General features: G+C 43.4%; 1 protein-coding gene across 1 annotated transcript in view; it reads right to left on the bottom strand.

The window, feature by feature from the left end:
- LOC138580281 (von Willebrand factor A domain-containing protein 1-like) overlaps positions 1 to 22,326 on the bottom strand; it is a 241,110-nt gene that overhangs the window by 4,040 nt on the left and 214,744 nt on the right. The window contains exon 5 of the mRNA XM_069650694.1: positions 12,001 to 12,279. Coding sequence (XP_069506795.1) covers positions 12,001 to 12,279 — 279 coding nt within the window. The remainder of the gene's footprint in view (positions 1 to 12,000; positions 12,280 to 22,326) is intronic.

Raw genomic sequence — 22,326 nt, 5'->3', positions numbered from 1 at the left:
AAACGACACTATCGCATAGCAACACCGCCGCCTTCTGCAATGCCTGACCGCTATCTAAAAAGGGGCACACTGTCCAGTCTACAGTCCTGTGTAAATCCATGCAGGCACTAGCCATGTGCAAGAATTCTCCATGTTAGTAAAGATGGGTACTGTGGAGGAGGTATCCACAGAGGGCTCTGTGTCTCCTTCACTACTACACAACCAGAATGACGGCCATGGTATGGAAGACAAGGAAATACCCAAGGGAACAATTCATCTATGAAAAAAGCTAAAAGTCTCAAGACATTTTAGAGTCAAGTAAATAGAATGTATATTCTCCCTCTTATATATTAAAGACTTCAATTATATACACACACACACACATTACTGACATAAAGTTTCAGTTGTGGAATGGATTGACAATATATGGCCAATAAGGGGTGCCAATATACGGATGGACCCAAAATATACGGTGCCGAGCTTGAACCAATAAAGTGCAAAATTGCCCTGAGCCAAATTAGGCCACACTGAACACTAAGCTAATGTTGTGAGTGCTATTTACTATTTATTTCATGTGTATGTTTGTAATTTGTGCAACAATGTGTTTCAGTAGTTGTAATGTTCACCTTAATACAAATATGAATTGTGTTTGTAATTACTGAAAGAAGTCTCTAATGTGCACAAGAAATGATGACACCCATATGTAAACGCAGTGCCAATATAGAGATTATGAATTTCATAAAAAAGTGAACTGAGTTAGAGTTGACTTGTTTATGTTACTTAGACACACTATGAACGTTGGTACTACGTTTACATATGGGTGAAATCATTTTTATTTTTTATTTTTTATTTTAGAGACATGTGTCAGTAAAAAGCATATATTTGGTATAGAGGAGACCATTACAATGGTCAGCGCAGACTTATTTCACTCAGGGCAAGTGTACGTTTCTTCGTGTTCTGATGGTCATAGGGTGTGGGTTGCCAATGTCCTGCATTAGAGACTGAGAAGTAGAAACCCGGCCCAGCGCAGGGAACATTATCCCCTGCTTCTCCTCTTGACTACCATACTCAAAGAGCACTGCATGGGAGAGCGCACACTGATTCCGCAGAGGAGCGCGCCATCACTCTATAAGCTAATCTTCTGGAATCAGGGGCAGGCTGACCCAGTGCTTGAGAACCACGTTTCAAGAAAGAACCCCATTGGTACATAATGTTGGCCTTTCAGATGGCCGGTCTAAATGTGCCTTTGCAGTGATTCTGAGAGATAAATATTGAGTACGGAGCAAGGTTTGAGATAATTGACTCAAATGTGTAGAGTTAATAAAAATTAACAGAAGACAATGTAAGTTCTACGGTATTAGCATAATTGATTGAGAAACATTTGATCAAATTGTTTTAAACTTTTTTTTCGGTCGAATTTAATTACGTATATTCATGGGGGTGGGTAAGGGTATAGATTATGTAGAGGGGAAGTGCAGAGGAGTGTTGTGGGGGGTCTCCACCCGCATTTTACATTGATAAAAAGGTCAAATAAATGTGATCAAATGTGATTAGGTCAAATGTAATTAGGTTGAATGTTTTAGGTCAAATAGACCCAAACCGGGATCAAAGGACAGGGATAGAGAGGGATCTAATGGTTGACAAAAGTCCCTCTTGACAGGAGTGTTGTAATTGTTTATCTTTGAGCACAACAACCATTGCCCTGAGACAATCACAACTATCCATAAGGCAGACCCACACAAGCTATTCACATTAAAAGGGAACCCTTTGAAAGGATAAGATGAAGTGCATTGATGAAGGGGCAGACATGTGCACACATTTCCTACATTTTGGGGAAAGTCCTTAAAGGAAAGGGTAACAGCAAAATATATTTCGGAAGCATCTTAATCGGAAAGTGCAAGGAGAGGGGAGAACAGGGAAGGGCCCCAAAGGTGAATAAGTGCAAGTGCAATCCTTGGTTAGATAGATATAGCAGGCAAGGGCCAGTGACAGTGGGACAGCCGGATCACTAAAGTCAGTCTCATGGTTAAAGGCTCCAGAGTTTGACGGTTCTCCCTGAACCGCAAGTCTTGGGTCTAGAAGCATGATGTTACCAGCTACGTTGGTACTGAGAGTTCTCCTGCCTGGCACTTTTAAATTGGGAAATTATTCAGGGTGGACCTCTGTATAGCAATGATGCCTCAAGATCCAGGGTGTGCTGCTTGATGACCAGTTGTCAAGCAGTCCCAGTCTTTCACATCAGAGAACGCTCTACAACATACACAGATCAACCACTACTTCTACCGTCCAGCACCATTCGTTCGGGATTGCTCTCCATGCACGACACCTTATTTTTCAAGTTCTTTCACCCAGTCTGCAACACTAGCTACGGCCTTGCTCCTCAACAGCTAGCTGGCTGTGTCTCTGTCTTTCACCGTACCATTCCCTCTGCTCCTCCACTGCACTCAACCTCACTGTTCCATGCCCCGTGCATTCTTTCACTTCCGCTCTTTCTATATCGGAGCCTCTTGCCTTTCATAATCAAAGCCAGCCCGACTGTGGATCTCGTTAGTTTGCTTTTTACTTCATCTATTGGCCAAAGAGGAGCAATCTCAACCCCTCTCCCATCCTCACTACCTGACCCCACCACTCCCTCTAGAGCTGTGTGATAATGTAATTTTTCATATAGCACTTGACCCCTCCCCAAGTTAATGTTGCCTTTGTAAGTCAACAGTTTTTTGTTTTGTCCCTGGTATATGTCCCACTTTGCTCACCATCTCCTACACTGGCTCACCACTCGTTCTCGCCTTTGTCGTATTTTACAAGCCCCCGCTCCTCGCCATCTGTGAATGTGCTATTTTAAGTCATTTTTCATCGAAATTGACAACACCTCCCTGTTCTTTAAATAACAACAATGCAAATACAAACTATGTAGAAAGACAGCAGAGCAGGCCTTTTTTGGAATGTTTGAGAGGTTGTACTACAAACAGTTAAGTAGTGTGTGAGGATTGGCTTAAGAAATTGATGAAGGAGATTAAGAGGCCCATTTTCCTCAGACAAGTGAACATTTGGAAAATCCAATTCCAAAGTTGGCTGTCAAGAGAGGGTGGCAGAACGCTGTCTGCACAGGTGTGCCATCACAGGCTTTTTTTAAAATTTTGGTTAATGCAAAATGATGCTGGTTTTCTCTCCTAGAAAGTGAGCCCTGCAAACCACACCTCACTTTCCAGATGCTAAAAAGCATAGCACACATGTGATCTCGCTGCTGGACCCTGTCCACCAACATACCAGCAGCTGCAGTGTAGTCTGCCAACATAGAAGTTACAGAGTAGCATGTGCCTTAAAGTAAACAGCCTGCTGCAACACAACATTGCTCCAATAGCCATGATCTGCCTATACACTGTGCAACCACGAGTCAAGGCTTGGTGGCAGATTCTTGATCAAATATAAATACAAAGCTATACCTGCAATATACTTACAGCTATTTGAAACAACAGTAACCTCCCTTTATCAACAATTAAGGACTCTCTAGTCAACCTTCCTCCTGAAGAACAGCTTTACACCTGAAAGTGGGGAAACGCGTGTCAAGGAATTCTCTAACCCTTTGAGGAATTTTCAAGGACCTCTAACCATTTCGAGCAAAGACAAAAAAAGGAATTTTCAAGGACCTCTACCATTTGACTTATTTTCAAGGACTTCTAACAATTTCGAGCAAAGATAAAAACAGTGACTTCAACAGGAACCCTCAGGTGATTGATGTCCTCCAATCCAATCATCTGACGTGGACGAATGAACAAGAATATTTTTGTGCAAATATGGAACTCCTAAAGGAACCCAGAGACAATTAGTGAATTACAACAGGTGTCTCTTGTGCAATTTACAGAAGCAAAAAGGATAGCATTCTGTAATCATCTGCATTTTTCATCATTATTTTTTCTAAAGACTTAGTGAATATATCAACTGAACTACCAAATTATTTTTTCACAATATTGAATTAGAACAACTTTTTTCTTTTCAACCTTAACAGTCTTATGTAATTATTTTGAAAGAGCGCATTCCTAAGACTCAATAATTTTCTGTACCTGCTTTGTTATAGTGGCCCATGAGGAGCTACAGTTACAATTGCCAAAACCCACCTGATGTTATTTATTTGTTATTGTCAACTGGTTTCTTGTGATTCATGCATGTGCCAGAGTCTAGGAATAATACTGTCTGGGGCCAGAATTTCACCAATAATAAACTGCTGCGTCCATCTCTAGGGTAATCATTTTCTCTCCGCTGGGAAGGCTTAACGCCTCTCAAGGAGGACAGGCAGTTCCCCCAGCGGGCAGGACGGGAACTAGGTACTTCAAAGAGACCTTTGCAACTACACTGGGGAAGTCACACTAATGAGATAAGTACTGGAGTCTCTTTGATCAGGCATGATACTTGAGATGGGGAAGTATAGTGCAGCCTAGGAGAGGTTCTGTTCCCAGAAGAAGGGTTCCACACTCGTGGAAATGTATGTTTAGGCCACACTTACTTCCTGTATCCAAAGCTAACTGACTGAAGACAAGTCAATCTGGGAGACAACATCAGACGGCAAAACTCTTGGTACACCAGCAAGCATTGACCCCTTACAGAAGGCCTGAAATGAACTAATCTGCTGTAGCAAAAAGACTATATAATTACATCAAATCTGGATTCATCTGCAATCAGGAATTTTCTGGAGCCTTATTGGGGTATCAGTTTTCCCAAAGTCCTCCACTGTTGGGTGAAGAAAAGGATTGCCAAGGACGAAACAAGCGTGACATGCTCCTGGAAAGCCTGTCTGCTGATAGAACACTGGGACCCAGGACTCTGCCGAGGGCACATCAACGAGAGTTTACTGGCAAGCTTCCCAGTTGGAAAAGGCAGAAGAACCACTTACCTTTCATCTGAGATCATGGAAAGAGTCCCTGCAGCACCCATGGATCAAACAGAGCAGCCTTGGAGTCTGTCTACCTCTTCAAACCGATTGGCCACTCTCTCACCATTTTGAGCCACTGCAAGACCCAAAAGAAGCAGCCTTTGACATTTTAAATTTTCAAACTACTTTGAGACGCTGACTCGACCTCACCTGCTGGTTCTCCAGTGCCTTCAAATTGATCGCAAACCACTGAACCAGACCACGTCTTTGGACCCAGTCAAGCCAATTTATCGCTGATGTTGAATCACCACCTCAAAACCCATTCCACCCGCCATTACAGCTCTCCAATCCAGCTCGACTGGTCAGACCATCTGGCAATCCCCTTTGACATTACCCACACCACACCAGTCAAGCAGACCCATCAGAAACCCAAGGACTACTGTCAGAAGCCTGAAGGTGTCTCACTAGTCCTCAGGGATCTATCATCCAGGTGGCCAGGACACGGCCATCGCTATTAGATCCAGTTCCAGAAGGATCTTTTGTTTTGTTGTTATGGTTGAAGAATAATCGCTCGACGTGAAGGTTATCAGAAATAACTTTTGTGTTTTGACATAACAGGCCCTCTGAAGCAAGAGACTTTGCATGAGAAGAGACTTGGGCACAGAAGGCCCTGATATAGAGGAAAGGAGCTGTGAGCTTGTGCCAGAGAAGCCAGGAGTGTGCTGTGCTCAAGAGTCCCGCCTTGTTCCATGCTAAAAACATGGAGAAAGGAGACCCCAGCCATAACATCCTGACCTATCATTTTGTGAACATTTCTTACTTTTCTTGTGAACATTATCCCACACTATTTTGTAGCATAGCGGTAAGGACTGGCAATAGGTTTTCTTAGTAAAGGCCCTTTTTATTAAACTAGACTCCACTAGCACTGTATTATTATTATTTGATGGTTGTAGCTTGCTCCCATCTTAGATTTAGGTTTAGATTAGACTGTTATCTCACCCATTTTACAGTTTAATAAACACCCTTGAACTGTGATCACTTGTGTCTGTCTTACTTTGATGCCATGCCTTTCTTACACTACCCAGTGGAGGCTCTGACAGAAGCCAAACTCCACTTCACATGGGCTGATTTACCTCTGACAACGAGGACTGTATCTCGCTCCTCCAGTAAATCAACACCACCCTCACAACCAACATCAACCACCATATCCAAGTGAAACAACGCACCCTCAAGCCTAAACTTTCTGCACCCTGGTACACTCAAGAACTCAACTTCAACAAACGAACCATCAGACAACAATCGAAGACTTGGTGAAAATCCTTAAGCGTATCCAACCCTGCCTTGCTCAAGGAACTCTGTGCTACACGGAGGTGACTGATCACCACTGCCAAGGCCAACTATTACCAAAACACCATAGCCAAGAGCAACAATGAAAGCAGAGCCATATTCAAGACCATCAAGCACTGCATCAGCCCTCTGCCCGAACCACCCATACCACACTCCATCAAGAAAGCCACTGCCATCAACTCTTTCTTCATCAATAATATCAGCGTGAACTACCAACACATAGACACCAATGCTACAACTGACAGCACACTGCACATACCATCTCACAAAACCACAACCACCTGGACAAATTTCAAGACAATCACTATGGAAGACCTTACTGCCATTGTAGCATCCCTCAAGGTCACATCATATGTGGAAGACATCCTCCCTGCCTCTGTACTCAAGGCACTTCCGACTGAAGCACTCCTCCCTTACCTGTTAATCATCAACAGCTCCCTAACTCAAGGCACCTCCCCTCGCCTCACAACCATGGACAAATCCACCTGCTTCTCAAGAAACCAACACAGAACCCTGACAACCTCTGCAACTACCGCCCCATCGCCCATCTTCCCTTCCTATGTAAGATCCTTGCGAAAGCAGTAGCCACACAACTTCTCCGACACATCGAAGCCAACAACCTCCTCCAGGCCTACCAATCTGGCTTTAGATCCAGATGCAGCACAGAAACAGCTACCATCAAGGTGATCGACGATGCCCTGAAAATCTTTGATGATGGCTTTCCTTGCCTCCTGGTTCTCCTTGACTTCTCAGCAGCATTTAACACACACAGAAGACCGCCAGACACTCACCGACAATCTACATCGCTGCATGGGGATCTGAAAGATTGCCCTCAGCTGGTTCAAATTATACCTTGCTAATTGCCACCAGTTTGTACAAATGGATTCCTCCAAATCACCAACTATACCCATCTCATGCAAGGATCCCTCCCCTCCCCCGTGATCTTCAATCTTTACATGGAATGGCTTGGAACCCTCCTTGCACCATACAACATCCACATCCATTAAAACGCAGATGACACACAGATGTACCTCAAGATATCCTCCATCGAACACAACTACAGACTCATTGCCCTTTCTCTCATTTATCCACTTTTGGATGTCCAGTGCTTACCTGAAGCTCAACCCCTTCAAGACTAAATCCCTACTGCTGACCAACAACACCGAACACCCTGACACCCAGACCTGGCTCTCTGATATGCACCTCAAGGGCTTCACAGCCTGCGGGCCACCTGCGTCAAGTCCCGTGGGTTAGACATCGACAGACACCTCTCCTTCCATCAGCACCTAGCAAGGAAGACACAAAAACATTCATACCAACGTTCTCTCCTGCAAGAATGAAGCCTTTCATCTCAGAAAACAACTTCAGTTCTGCTGTCCAAGCCTTGGTCCTCTCCCTCCTGGATGGTGGCAATGCCCTTTTGGAAGGCCTTCCAGAATCTACCATGGCTCCCCTGGGTTGTGTCCTGCATGCTAGAGCATGACTCATCAAAGGACTACACAAATTCGACCACAAAACCCCGACCCTCATCGAACTGCACTGGCTCCCACTGCCAGCATGTATCATTTTCAAATCCTGCTGCATCATATACAAGGCTGTCATCCTGAAGTCCCCAAGCTACCTCACTGAGAAACTCAGCATCGCCTGAGCCCTGGGATACACCAGAAGTAAGGAAATGTGCAGCCTTTAATTTCGCTACTGCAGGAACGAAAGAGCCAGAAGAGAAGCCTACTCTGTCTGTGTTACAAGACTCTGGAACCCCTTCCCCATCAACATCAATCTTGCCCCCTCACTTCTATATTTCAGGAAGGAGCTTAAGATCTGCCTCTCCAAGGAATGGCTCCTCCCTAACACATAGGTCCATACACTGTCTATTCCCCACGTTACATGTGACTGGGTGAACTGATCCCCACTGTTTCCACCCCTGGTTACTTATAGATCCATTGCTGACTATTCCCCTCCTTCCCCTACTGTTAAATCCCCACTCCTTTGTTTCTCTGTTCCCTAACCTTATTCTTCCCCTATGAATGTAAAGCACTCCGTTAATTCCCGAAACAAGGTCTGTGCTCAATAAATACCCTAATAATAATAATAATAATAACCGTTGAACCACAAGGACCTGCACATCACCGCTAGCCAAGCTTTGAGCCTCAAGGCATTGCTGCTTTCTTAACAGCATTGCATTTCCACAGTTGGTCGAACAGAGCTCGATTGACCCGATATGATATAATATGGCATTTATAACGCGCCTATACACAAGAGTTTCAAGGCGCAACGAGCTAAGGGAGGGGCAACAGAGGGAAGACTGAGACCACGATCTTACTATGCCAAGTGACATTGAGATCACGCAATTGCAGGGGAGAGGGGAAGGGGAAAAGTGCGAGGGGGAGGGGCAGCGCAGTACATTGGATAGGCAGAAAAATAAATAAAAACAATAAATAAGAAGTGCGGCTAGCTGGTGAAAAGGTCAAGGGTAAGTGTAGACATCAGGTGCCAAGTGCTGGTGGGGGGCTGTAGGGATACAGAAACAGCCACCGAGTGCAAGGGTTGCCAGGGGCCAATGCATGTGTGCAACTGGTGGGGAGGGGACCTGGGCCCGAGAACAGAGGGTAGCCAGGTGACCAGCACAGTTTCAGTTTCGGCCAGAAGTTCAGCAGGCGAGAGGAGGAGAGAAAGAAGAAGAAAAGAGGAAGGTCTTGAGGTGCTTCCGGAACCGGAGATAGTTCTCCTCAAGTTTCAGGGAGGCAGGGAGGCTGTTCCAGAGGGAGTTTGAAGAAAGAGAACTACCACCAACTCGTTGCCTGGAGAAGCGACTGACCCTGAGGGAGTTGGAGGCGGATGAGGGAAGAGCTCGAGAAGGAAGATATTTAGGAAGAGAGATTTGAAGGTCCTAGGCCCCAGAAGACGTTGTGGACAATGTAGAGGGTTTTGAACTTAATCCTCGCAGCCACTGGGTGCCAGTGCAGAGATTTCAGTTCTGGAGAGATACTATCCCTGTGCTTGAGGCCAAGGACAAGTCTCAAAGTCATGTTTTGGATTACTTGTAGAGGGCGGAGAGTAGAGGCAGGCAGATTTAGAAAAAGGCTGTTGCAGTAGTTCAGCCTAGAGAGAACCAGAGCTCCGGAGACAGTGAGCTTCTGGGGGAAGGAAAGGAAGAATACCTCTGAGGAGGTGCAGCTGGTAGTGTGACTTCTTAGAGACGTCAGAGATGTGAGGAGACAAGGAGAGTGTGGAGTCGAAGATGACCCCGACTCAACTCACTTGAATGCTCAAAGAAGCCCAGATCAATGTTGAACCACTACAGAAAGTTTAAAAGTTATAAAACAGTGGTATTGTCCACATGGCCTTGTCCTATTTGTACTAATAACATTTTAGACACTGCTCCTTTTTTAAAAAGATAAGTACTTAAACTTAAACAGAACTATTTTCTATAGAACATTGATTGGACATTTCTTTCATTTTGGTATTACAGTACTATTGTTATTGTGGAGGCTTCATGCTGGCTCATATACCTTCCTAAGGACTATAGCCTCCAGCTGGCCTCGCTTATGCTAAGAGGAGAAGACGGCATACCATTCATGTGGGGCCTGTTTCACTTTCATGATTGAGATCGCTGTTGGTTTAGTAATGGTGTTAGGCTGGGTAAGAGTTTAGACACCATTGCTCGTCCCTGTCCTCCTGTAGTGCAGTAGTTATTTCATCACATAGGTGCTTAAATCTAGGAAGGGCAAGAGTGAAGGTCTTCCAGCAGAAGTGTATTCTGCATACCGTGGTTTTACTTCTTAAGTCCTTATATATTACTTAGGCAATATCAGTAAAATGATGGCACGCTGCACGTGTACCAGTTGAATCCAATAAATGTAATTGCATCTCAATTGCTCAGTTTATATTCCAAGATTTTTGCATGGGGAGTAGGGAGGAATTCACCCGCCCATAATGAGGGAAGCATTCATAGTGGTACATTTTAAACGAGACAAAGGGCCTCATTACAAGTTTGGTGGTATCTTGGTATCTCGGCCGTTAATCTGCTGAGATACCACCAAACGGAATTACTGTCACGTGGTCCCGCGAAATTACTGCTGGATTACAAGTGGTGGTAGGTGGTGTTAGTCCCCATTAATTGGAGTCCATAGGACTCCATGAGGGATTTTGGTGGAATTATCGCTGGTGGAATTACTGCCAGTGCTAATTCCTCCGTAATTGCTGCATTGTGGTGGAAAGGTAGTGGATTTACCTCCAGCTTCTAGCTGGAGGTGAATCCTCACCCTCGACACCAAACTCATTGTTGGGCATTGCGGTAATGAGGCAGTAATGGTATTACTGCTGCATTTTTACCGCACTGCCCAATTTATAATGAGGCCCAAAAAGAGTATACAGCATCAAAGTAATTGATAACTTAGTCAATGACAATCGCTGACAAGACACAAGCCTCATTACTAGTTGGGCGGTATTGCGGTGGTAAATCTGCGAGAATACAAGTCAACTGAATTATCATCACCGCCACTTGGATTACAAGTGGTGGTTGCGGCGTTACTCCCCATCAATTTGGAGTCCATAGGACTCCAGTGGGGATTTTGGCAGAATTATCTCTGGCGGAATTTCCACCAGTTTTGCCAATTTTTAGGGGAAAGTGGGAGGATTTACCTCAAGCATTTTGCTTGAGGTAAATCACCCATTCCTGCTCCAAACTCCTAGTATGGCGGTGCGGGAAAAGAGGTGGTAATTCTGTTACCAACACTATTTTCCTGCACCGCCATACTCGTAATGAGCTCCAGAACTGTACCGAGGAAAAGGTCTAAAGGCAGACAGAAGAGCAGAACTAATTACAATGATATCTCTTAAGGAATAGGTTGAATTTATGCTGGAACACCATACAAAATCTAACAAAACATGTTTTTCGTATGAACTGTGCAAACCACATGCCATCTTCTGTGCTGAGACTCTACAGGTGTACCACATCAAGAGGTGCCGCTTTACGTTTAATAAACAACTTTGCAAATGTTCTAGACAATGGGGCAAATCTTGAACGTATCCGCATGATTGGCAGGCAGTCTACCGTATCAGTTAGGGCAGGCAGAACCGCCCACCAGAAACAAAGTTTTAACAGCATGATTAGGGCAACGAGCGTAAGGATTGGTGGAGAGACACCCACAAGGGATCCATATCCAAGATGGCCACTGCATCAAATGTCACTTTCTGGATGTAGCGCTACTGGAATTGGGTATTGTTTGACACATCTACTTTTGTGTTACATGAAAGGGATCACATTAGACTAATCTGCTTTTCCCAAGAACAATATTACCTTCCCCTTCAAATCCGAGTCTTTATCCCACTTTCTCTTGGATGACCCAAACGGTTTGTTTCCCATTTTCTTCTCCTTGCCTTCCATTCCCTGCGGATGTATCTTCCCTCATTTACAGAGGTAGAAGTGGGCGGGAGCAGTTGGGAGAGGTACTCCAATACTTTTTATTTTTGTTAAAAGAAACCGTTCTGGAATGGTTTAGTTTTGAAATAAAAGTGTAGGAAGAAGTTGAAGCTTGCACTTCATTGTGTGTTTGTTTGGGGGTTTAAATTGTGTGTGGGAGGGGGCGGTGCAATGGGGTTTTTGGAGATTGGGGGCAGGCCAGCAGGGTACACTTCGACCACTTCTCATTTCACCTTTGTCTCGTTATCACATTTACAGTTCTTTGCTCTCAATCTTATCACAAGGTGCATTCATCACTTCTTTGTCTATTTGCCACGCCCATGTCTCACTTTTCAATGTTTACTTTCACCCTTTCTTCTTCCTGTCTCTGTCTCATCCTCACCTGACTTGGTCTTCTCCTTGGCGCAAAGGCCCCCGCTGCTCCCTCTTTTGTAGACGGCTCGGATGCAGACAGAATGGAGAATATCCGGCTTCAGGCCTTGCAGGACAACCATCTGAACATGTCCCGGCACCGTGACCGAACGAGAGACGCCTCCTGGCGCGCCAAGATGCACCTCGTACTTCAGAGCTGGCCTCCCAGAGCGGGCCCAGGAAGCCACCAGACTGGCAGAAGTGACATCTGTCAGCATGAGACTGTGGGGTGGAGGTCTTCGGGGCATACCTGAGGAGAACAGAGAGTGGCAGTCACCAAGAGATCAGGATCTGGCAAACATTAGGAAATTACATGGGCTGCACCCGAAAACACTTGCCGCTGTGTGCCTAATAACATGCAAAAATGAATTATTTACCTGTTCCTAAGACTCCTCTCAGCTGATATTATGGAATCTTTCATCCAATCACCTACTTTTAAAATCTGTTTTTAATCACAGTTTCACATGTTCACGCTGTGCAAGATGTTATTCTCTGACATCAGGCGTTTGCAACCAGTGGCTCGCCAAATGTTTTGGCCTCCAGCTCCCATAGTCCTGTCCCATTGACTGTGCACTGTGCTGGCTAAGGGGGATGGGAGTTGTAGTCCAAAAAGGGTAGAAAGGCAATGGGTGCAGACCCCCGCACTAACATTTGCAGCAAGTATGTTAAATGTATGGCTACTGGACATTTTAGATTCAACCATGGCCCAGTAGTCCGAGTGGAGGTTAGGTCGGGATGGTAATTTCATTTGTAGAGCTTTCAGTTAAAGAACATTCCCACTTAAAGGAGCAAAAATACCCCCTACAAAGTTTTGTGGCAATTCATATTTCTATATTTCACCTGGAATTCAGGGGGAGAGCATAAGTCAGGTGTAACAGGGCCAGGGACTTAACCCTGTAAAGTAGGGAGACACTCCCTAAACCCCCTCTATGGTTGCCATGAAGGTGATTGCTGCTAGTCTTGTTTCTGGCTAGTGTTCTCTTGTTTCTCTTGCAGACACTCTTGCAGAAACTCTTGCAGAAACTGGACTCCAGAATGCTTCTAGGACCAACAGAGCAAATGACACAAACTTGGACCAGCACTCAGAGCTTCAGAAAGCCAAGTAACTCACACGGTAATGGAAAAACGAATTTTCAGACCCACTGTATGCCAGAGAATCGTCAGAGAAGCCATCAGAGACTGTTACAAAAACCATGCTGAAAAAGGTTTGGGGGCGTAGAGGGTTATTAAAACCTTTTAACCTGTGCACCCAGCCCCTTGGGGGGAAAGCCAGGCACACATTGACCCACAGAGTCAGAAGAGCACTGTAACCATTGGGAGGAGGGAGGCTAGAAGCAGTAGACCCAAAGTGCAAAAGTGAAGCAATTGAAAGGCAGAGCGTGGATTGGAGAGGTGAGGTCAGGAGGCATGAAGGTGGACCCAGAGACCAGAGGGAAGACTGACTAGTAAGAGTGTGAGACTCATGTGTGAGACGCATGCTGCATCTAGTAGATGTCAATACTGTGATTACATAAAGCACATGCCAACTAAAAGATGAATTCAAAATTGATACTGCACAACATGGATTTTACTCAATATCACAGTCATGGACTGAACTGTTGTGGGCCGTAAAACTAACATATACTTTTTTTTTGTTTTTTTTAATTGAAATTTTAGCTGAAATTAATAAACTTTTTTTCAATTTATCATACAATTTTTACATACAAAATGAATTAGTATAAAATTAACAAGTACAGAAGGAAAACATTCTACATTATTATCAACAATGTCATCTTCATAAAAAATGAACAATTTCTTATAAAATTATCAATCAATACTAGGTTACAGAAAGGAAGCGTGTTAACTTAGTTATATTGTTCTTCTAATAGGAAGATCTCAACCAATTTAACATTATACCCCAATTCAGGAGACATTTTTAAGACCGACGACAACACTAGGTTACAGAAGAAAAGCATTCTAAATTTCGTTATGTGAAACCTATACTATTACTCCTTTACAATCTTCCATTCGTCATGCAAATGAAGAGCATTGAGGAAATTCACTGATGCAATAAGAATACTCATCTTAACAGCATTAAGAAGGAAAGGCCATCTCAGATTTGGCTGAATGTTTGCAACTATCAGCATGTGCTTCTCATTTGACTTATTTCTTAAAGAGCATAGGGCTACACATTAAATAATCATATGTTCTAATGTTTCTTTCTGTGATGACACCCTACAGAATCTGCAAAAGTTTTCTTGTATGGCAATTTGTTTGCGTTGGGCCAGGAGATCTCGAGTAGGCCAAAGATTCAATCTCATTCTCAAGATAGTCATACGAACTGGAGGTGAAGGAGACTTCAGCAAATAAACTTCCACCCGCCCCATTTTTTTATCAACATAATGACTTGGCGAGTGCTTATATTGTAGGCATAAGGCACGAGTCTTGATCCAATCATGGAAAAAGATTTTCTTTGTTGCTCGTACCGGGTTCTGAATAAGGGTTTCTAGGTCAACCTCAGCCAAGATCATAACCTGATAAACATATTTTGTCCATCTCTGTACAAATCGATGTCCAGAAGTGAACAAATATGTAGATAATGTAGCTAAAATTAACCCTTCATTTGTATTCAGGAGCCATTTTCGGAGTAGCGCACATAATTGCCAATGATATTTTGCACTCAACGAGATAAGACCTAGTTCAAATCTCAGCAATGGTCCTGGGGTTGATTGAGGCACATTTAATATTTTCCTCCAAAATGTGGCTTTCAGTTTGTCTAAATCTTTAATATTAATAATGGGTCTTGCTTCCAACCCATATAATAAGATCGGTGTTACTTTTTGTAGCCGAAAATGTAATGCAGGAGTAATAGTAAATTTACCAAATTTGTGCAAAATGAGCTTAGTTTGTGATATTGCCAAGTTCAATTTGTTTTGCAATATCTGCTGATGTTCCACAGTTGATGAATTTGCTTCAAATTGGGAACCCACGTATTTATAATGCGAGACAATGTATAAGATGATATTCTTGACCATCCAGATGTACTTGGTTCTATGAGTTGGTTTAGGAATATCAGCTACTATCTGAGATTTGTTTAAGTTCATCAACAACTCATTTGCATCAAAATAGGTGACAAGAGCAGATATTAACTTCTGTAACCCCGTCGGAGTCTTGGAGATCAGCACAAGATCGTCAGCATACCATAGCGCTTGAATGACAGTTGAGTTCATTTTAGGTGAATCAGAAAATGTGTTAAGGATAATATCTTGTACGTCATGGATGAAAAAATTAAAGAGAGCCGACTCAAGAATACATCCCTGTTTCAGCCCTCTCGAAGTTCCAATAACCGCAGATAACAAGCCCATCGTGGATAGCCGGACCTGAATTCACGTCGAAGAATGTAGATCAAAAATAATATCAATTAGGTCTTGTGGGCACTGGGCTTTGACGAGTTTTTCAATAAGCTTCAATCTTGAAACTGAATCAAAAGCTGCATTTAGATCTATAAATGCAAAAAACAAAGATGTTTTTGTAGATAGCGCTTGCGCTTTTAATGAGTTGAGAATCATAAGATTAACTGCTGTTCCAAGACCATGAACAAAGCCCGTCTGATTGCGATCACAGCAATTACTATCTTGTGACCATCTGTTAAAGTCCCATAGAACCAGGCGATTAAAGATTTTACCTGGAGAATCCAGAAGGGCTATTGGCCGATAATTCGCTGGTACTCCACGATCTCCATTTTTGAATATTGGGACAATTACAGAGATACGCCAGGAATCTGGGATTTTCTTGTACTTGAGAATATGCTGAAAGATATTATTCAGGATTTTGGGCCAATGTTTAGGTTGTTGTTTTAGCATATAGTTGGTGATGCCATCAGGGCCAGTGACAGCTGAGGTGGCGAACTTTGATATTAGATCTTCTAATATATCAACCGAACATTCCAAATACCAGGAGTTGGAGGGTTGTTTTTTATATTGATACACTTCAAAAGATTTGTCAGCATATAATGTCGTAAAGTGTATTATCCACGGATTTTCAGCAACTCCGTTTAATTGGGCCTGTAGGTTATTGATGTTAGCATTTGCATTTAATAATTGCCAGATTTGTGTGGCATTTTTGTTCGATGTTGCTGCTAAATATGCCTGTCCATCCTGTTGGAACAGTTTAGCTTTCTGAGATCTTACCCAATTCCTATATCGTGTTTTAATTATCTTACGGCTTTTGGTTCTCTCAGTCCATGTGAGGTGATTAGTCATCCTTAATGCCTTGCGATATTCCTTTTTTTTCTGAAGCATTAATAGATCAAAAGCATGGACATATGATCTTTTCATTGGAAAATACAGATTTTTGAATGGGGCCAACGCCTCCACATATGAATTTAGATGCTGAGATTCGTCTTGGAACATTAATGTTTCGTGAAGCGAGGTCAAGTTCTTCGGAGACCATTTGAAACGAGTTTTTGCGTTGTTTGTGGTTAATGTTTGGAGCATCCATTGTTTTTCACGTTGATTGTCATAGACATTCGTTGGCCAGGTTAACATATGGTGGTCACTCTTCGATTGTTTTATGATCTTAAAATTGGTTGCCAGCATAAATAGGGCCTCCGATAAGTATATATAATCGATAGTGCTTGTTGAGGATCCTCTCTGCCATGTCACCTGAGATGGAATGTCGCCAGGAAGTGAACCATTGGCCATTCTCATGCCCATGTGTGTCATGAAGGCGGTCCATTTATTAATTTCTTCGGTCTTTTTCCCTTTGAAAGGTTTAATGTTATCGAGATTCAGATCTCCAACTAGTATAATTGATATTTCCTTTGTTTTAGCAATCAGTTCAAATATATCTGATAGATCTTTGTAAAAGAGACTATCCAATATGGCTACAGGATTTCTATATAAATTGATTAATGCCACATTGTGAGAGTCAAACGTAATTTTCACCAATTGAATATAGCCGTTTGGACTGGCCCATGGGTGTAATTTCAATCGTGAACTCAATTTTGTGGCAACTAAGTGGCCAGCCATATGTCGCCCTTTCTGTGCTGTAACTGCTGGAATGATGGAAATTTCATGATTATCCCATATTGGGATTGGGGTTAACCAAGTTTCTTGCAGGGCTACAATATCTGCTTCGATAAGGCTTTTATTCTGTTCCGATATTAGATGAGACTAGCCCCTCATGTTCCAGCTTACTAATGTCAAAACGCTGGAATGGTTCCTGGTCACAATTTGTTGCAATGATGGTTATGCATGAGGTGTGGGTGGATACTCTGAAGCAGTTCGTTCATCAATGCAATGGATACATCGGCATTCTGTATTAGTTGTTTTAGCACTGATTTGTGTTTCATTCATGATCTCACAGTTTTTCCTTTCCAGATCTTGGGCCAGCAGGAAGCCCATTTTGAAAAGTTCCATTCTAACTTGCCATAATGAATTAATTACTAGGCCAGATTTCATCCACAGTCGCACAATCGCCAAGTTCATGTCACAGATAAATTCAACTTGATCAATATCTGATGAAGTTAGATCTCCTAACTCTGGAACATCGTTGAGGATGTTAAGGACACTTGCTCTGGATAGATCATATTGCGGGTGTGGAGCTGCACAGCATTTTAGTATTAAAGTGTGGTAGTTAACAAATGCCTTTTTTCTTTTTAAATCTATTTTTTGCTGTTTAGTTAATGTTCCAGCAACCACACTCTGGGTTTTGGGAGAAGCTTCTTTTGACAGATTATGCATTTTCTGCCGCAAGGATGAGTCCTGAGCCAAGACATGATCATCAGCGAAAGTGACTTTTTGTTGTTTTTCACTCGGACAAGAGCGGCCCTTCAGCATCTGTAAATGATTTGAAAAATAATTTTCAATCGCGGACTTAATGGCCTCATTCTGTTCATTGCTCGTCGCAATGGAAGGCTCTACCCATCGAGGCGTAGAAACATCCAATTTCTTAAGAGCAGATTGATTTAATTCTTCTGTATCACTCACATGGTGGAGATCTTGTTGAGGTTCATTAGAAGAGTCAGCTTGTGAATTTGAGTGCCCAGCGTGTGGTTGATTTTCTTTTAACGATGCCAGATTCCTCAGTTCATTAGACCGTTGAAGCAGATAAGCATCCACTGCAGTTTTTATTTCATCACTTTGGTATTGATGATGTTTTATGGCAGAAGCGTGTTGTGCTATCATCGATGTAGCAACAAACTTTGTCCTGTCCTCCTCGCAGAATCTTATTTGGGTTAATTGGGTGTGAGAAATCTGATTCTCTATGTCCAGTGCCGTAACCAATTGATTTAATGGAGGATGATTTGTCGGTTGTTGTGATTGACTCTGTGGTTGCTTTGAAGAAGATATGTTTTCAATCAATAAAGTAGGTTCCCGCAATGGTTCAGCAACACTCTTCGTTGGGCCAGTCAAATCTACAGTTGGTATACAAACTGCATGTATTGCAGTTTTACTGGATTTTTTTGAAGGTTGAAATGGTTTGGTAATGAGGTGTCTGGCTTTGCCTTTGGGGCGAGGACGTTTATCAAACACCTCATAGGTCGTTTTCTTATTCTGTTGGTTATCTGTTGTCGAGTTGTTATCAATGCTTACCCAAGAGGAGTTTAACTCGACAGAGATTGGAGCGTCTGCTTCAATTGGGCAAATGATACGCTCAAAAGCAGGAAGACTAGTGAGAGCTGTAGCAGGAATTGTCAAAATTTCCACACTTCTCGACAAATCATTCACAGTTGAAGTTTCATGTTGGGACCTCTCCCTTTGAATTGGATGAGCTTGGATCCAAGAGGAGATCTGTTCAATCTTTTCAGATTGAAGGTTGATTTTATGGTCAAGTGTTTCAAAAAGCTTGAATAAGCTTTGAATCGTAGTATTCACCGCCATCAGTCTAACTTCAAAGAGCCCTGAAGTTGCTGGTATAGTTTCCTTTTCTCGCGAAGACCCACGGTAACTTGGTGTAGGAAGTATATAAGAGGCAGCTACAGAGATAGACGAGTCCATTGAGCAACATTGATGGTAATCAGTGGCCGAAGTTCTTGGCGACATGCTCTTTCCTCTAGTCACAGTATGAGAGTACACCTCAGTGAAAACGTCTTCATTGTTTTCATTATTTTCAGTCTCTGATATTTCTTCAATTTGATCCAATTGTGGTTTCAAAATCTTATCTTGTTCTGCTTGTTTAAGTGTTTGTAGCATGGTATTGTCAGATATCAAGGATTCCTCCTGAGACTCTGATTCCTTGACAGACATCTCAATATTTGATGATGGTATACCTTGTGACAATGACGTCGCTATATCCAAGATTATCGGTTTCAAAGGTAATTGTATTTCATCATGCTTTGGAGCGCTATTCACAGAGCCAGTATCACAATTCAGCTGAACGGGCATAACGATTTCAGAAAGATGATCCTTTTGAGGAGTCGAATTGATGTTCTTTTGTGGTGTATTTTTGAGAGCAGGACAAAATTGTCTAATGTCTTTACTCGTAGTTGGAGTTTTTGGTCTTATTTTAGTTTTAGCACCCGTCGTGAGTGTAATTGAAGTAGATGTAATTACTTTTTTAGATTGTTTTTCAGTTTTGTTACACTAGGTGTCAAGGGCAAACTTATTTGTAAAGTTCAATTCGGCATATTAGATTTAAGCGTATAAGGCACTAGACTCATGTCAGCAATTCAGCTCGATATTAGTTAGAAGGCACTAGCGCAATTCAAAGTGTACAATTGACACGCTAAAACCTGCAATTTGAGATGTGCTTGTTTCCAATACTTACAAGCTCATGAAATGATAAATAAAATAAACAACGAACAAGAAATCAACAATATTTAGAAAAGCCAAGCATTTAGCATATAAATAACACAAAATTAAGCATAAAATCAAAAGGAGCCCTGGCCACAAAACTGCAACTCCGCGGCTAAGCGGCAAAGCGGGACTTGAGGGGACTTCCTTGGGTTCGCTCGTGCGTGCGCGCGCACTACAGGTTTTATAGTCCCGCCCCAAAATGCTTCAGAAATGCAGCAAAGCCTAAGAATATAAAACACAAGGATTTAGCTGTTATTTTAGCACTTTAGTGCTAGTTTAAGTCCATATATATGAATGTTGGTGATCCGTGAAAACGCGTCCAAAGATGCAGTAAATCACAGCAGTCTCCCACGGCAAAGTGGCACTTGAGGGGACTTGCTTGGGTGCGCGCATTATAGTCCTGGCCCCAAAATGCTTCAGAAATGCAGCAAAGCCTTGTGGGAGCTGAAGTCCTTAGAAAGAGACGTGTTCTGGAATCCAGGAAAACGTGTCCAAAGATGCAGTAAATTACAGCAGTCACCCGCGTCAAAGCGGGACTTGAGGGGACTTGCTTACCTTATCCATCTAACCTATAACATATTCCCTATTAACATTCCGAGCTGATCAGTTGTGTACAAACTTTGGTGCAGATTGATAACTGAATGTTCAGGCATTTGTACTGTCATCAGTTATTTCAAAATGCAGGAAGAATAAACATGAAAGTATATCCGTTTTGCTGTCCTCGTGTGGCTTGAAATTAGCCATTGTTAAGTTTGCAAAATTGGAAAGCAGTGCAAGGGAAATGTATCTCTCTCATCAGTGTTGATGCCATTCCATGCAGCTTGGAATAATCACGTGCTTGAGGGGGGTTGACAAAAGAATGTGGTTCTGATGGAACGATGTCAATGTAAGAGGCAGGCTTCCCTATATCTTTTTAAAGTAAGATTTACATTATGGGCAGTCTTAGTTCAGAGGGTTTAAGTAGCATGGTGCAGGAGGGCTGGCTCTCTCTCTCGGGCTCCTGGGCTGACAGTTGTCTCAGAAGAGTTTGCAGTCTCAGGACTTATTCTTTGGCTGACCCTGTTAGAAGAATGTAGCAGGAAGGCTGTCAGAGAACTCTGTGTGATCTTTACAAGCACTGAGGGAGTGAACCAGATAAAGAATTCTTCTGTCTGGCACCTAGACTGGGATTGTGAGCAGTTCAGGACACACGCACCATCAACTATTATTCTTGGTAAGTTCAGTTAATTGAGGTGAGCATGAGCAAATGATTTGTGATCAGATAGTGTAGGGTGGGTAAGTCAGTTTTTCCAGGTGCTGCACTGTACATTTTAAATGTAGACAGCTGTGTACATGTTTCTCCATTATGTGATAAAAACAGATGTGACAGAAGCTCATACTCTGCCAAGATAAGTTGTGAAGTTCAAGGCAAATGTTGGAAGAACTCTGGGCATTATTGCAAATGGAATGTTTTGAAACCCATTGCAGGAAAGGTTAACAGGGTAATTCATAGAAATTCGCACAAAAATGGCGCACGCGGCTGGCGCACAGTGTCCCCGTGCGATACACTGCGCCAGCCGCGTGCGAAAAAATCCTTTTCATCGCACAGCGTATTCATGGATTTTAGCCTCCGAAACCAGCAGTGGCGCAGAGTGGCGCAGCGACCCTGCAGCAGCGCCAGTTAAGCCCCCAAGAACGCCCTCGCGCAAGCAAAAGCCTTCAAAATCCCCAAATCATCGCAAAGGGCTGCGCTAACCCTGGACCAGTTCACAGGGCTGGCAAACAGCAAACGCCAAGCGGGGAACATGTATTTCAGTGGTTCGCGGGAAGTTCCACAAGCGATTGTCCTGTGTACGTGTGCATCAGGGGTGCGTGGGAAGTAACACACGCAAAAACAGCAGGGTACGTGTATTTCAGGGGTGCGCGGGAAGTATCACACGCAAAAGCAGCAGGGTACGTGTATCTCAGGGGTGCGCGGGAAGTATCACACACGATTCCATCAGGGTACGTGTATTCCAGGGGTGCGCGGGAAGTATCACACGCAAAAAAAGCAGGGTACGTGTGTTCCAGGGGTGCGCGGGAAGTATCACACGCAAAAGCAGCAGGGTACGTGTATTTCAGGGGTGCGTGGGAAGTATCACACGCAAAATCAGCAGGGTACGTGTATTTCAGGGGGGCGCAGAAAGTATCACACGCGATTCCATCAGGGTACCTGTATTACAGGGGTGCGCGGGAAGTATCACACGCAAAAGCAGCAGGGTACGTGTATTTCAGGGGTGCGCAGGAAGTATCACACGCAATTCCATCAGGGTACGTGTATTACAGGGGTGCGCGGGGAGCACCACACGTGAATTGCACGTGTGGGTCCTCCGAGGTGTTCCCTCTACACCCTCCACGGCCCCTGCAGGTGGCCCACACCACAGGGGACTACCCTGCACATGTCCTGCAGGCACCCCATCCACCATGGCCATGCCCCCCAGCCAACCCACATGTCACCTTGCACTACTGCCCACCAATGCATGTCCCCCTGCACCCCCAGC

This window comes from Ambystoma mexicanum, chromosome 3p (genome assembly GCF_040938575.1).
Source record: "Ambystoma mexicanum isolate Mex_15411 chromosome 3p, UKY_AmexF1_1, whole genome shotgun sequence".
Taxonomy (NCBI): Eukaryota; Metazoa; Chordata; class Amphibia; order Caudata; family Ambystomatidae; genus Ambystoma; species Ambystoma mexicanum.
Note: the sequence above shows the minus strand (reverse complement) of the source record. Positions and strands in the feature narration are given on the sequence as shown.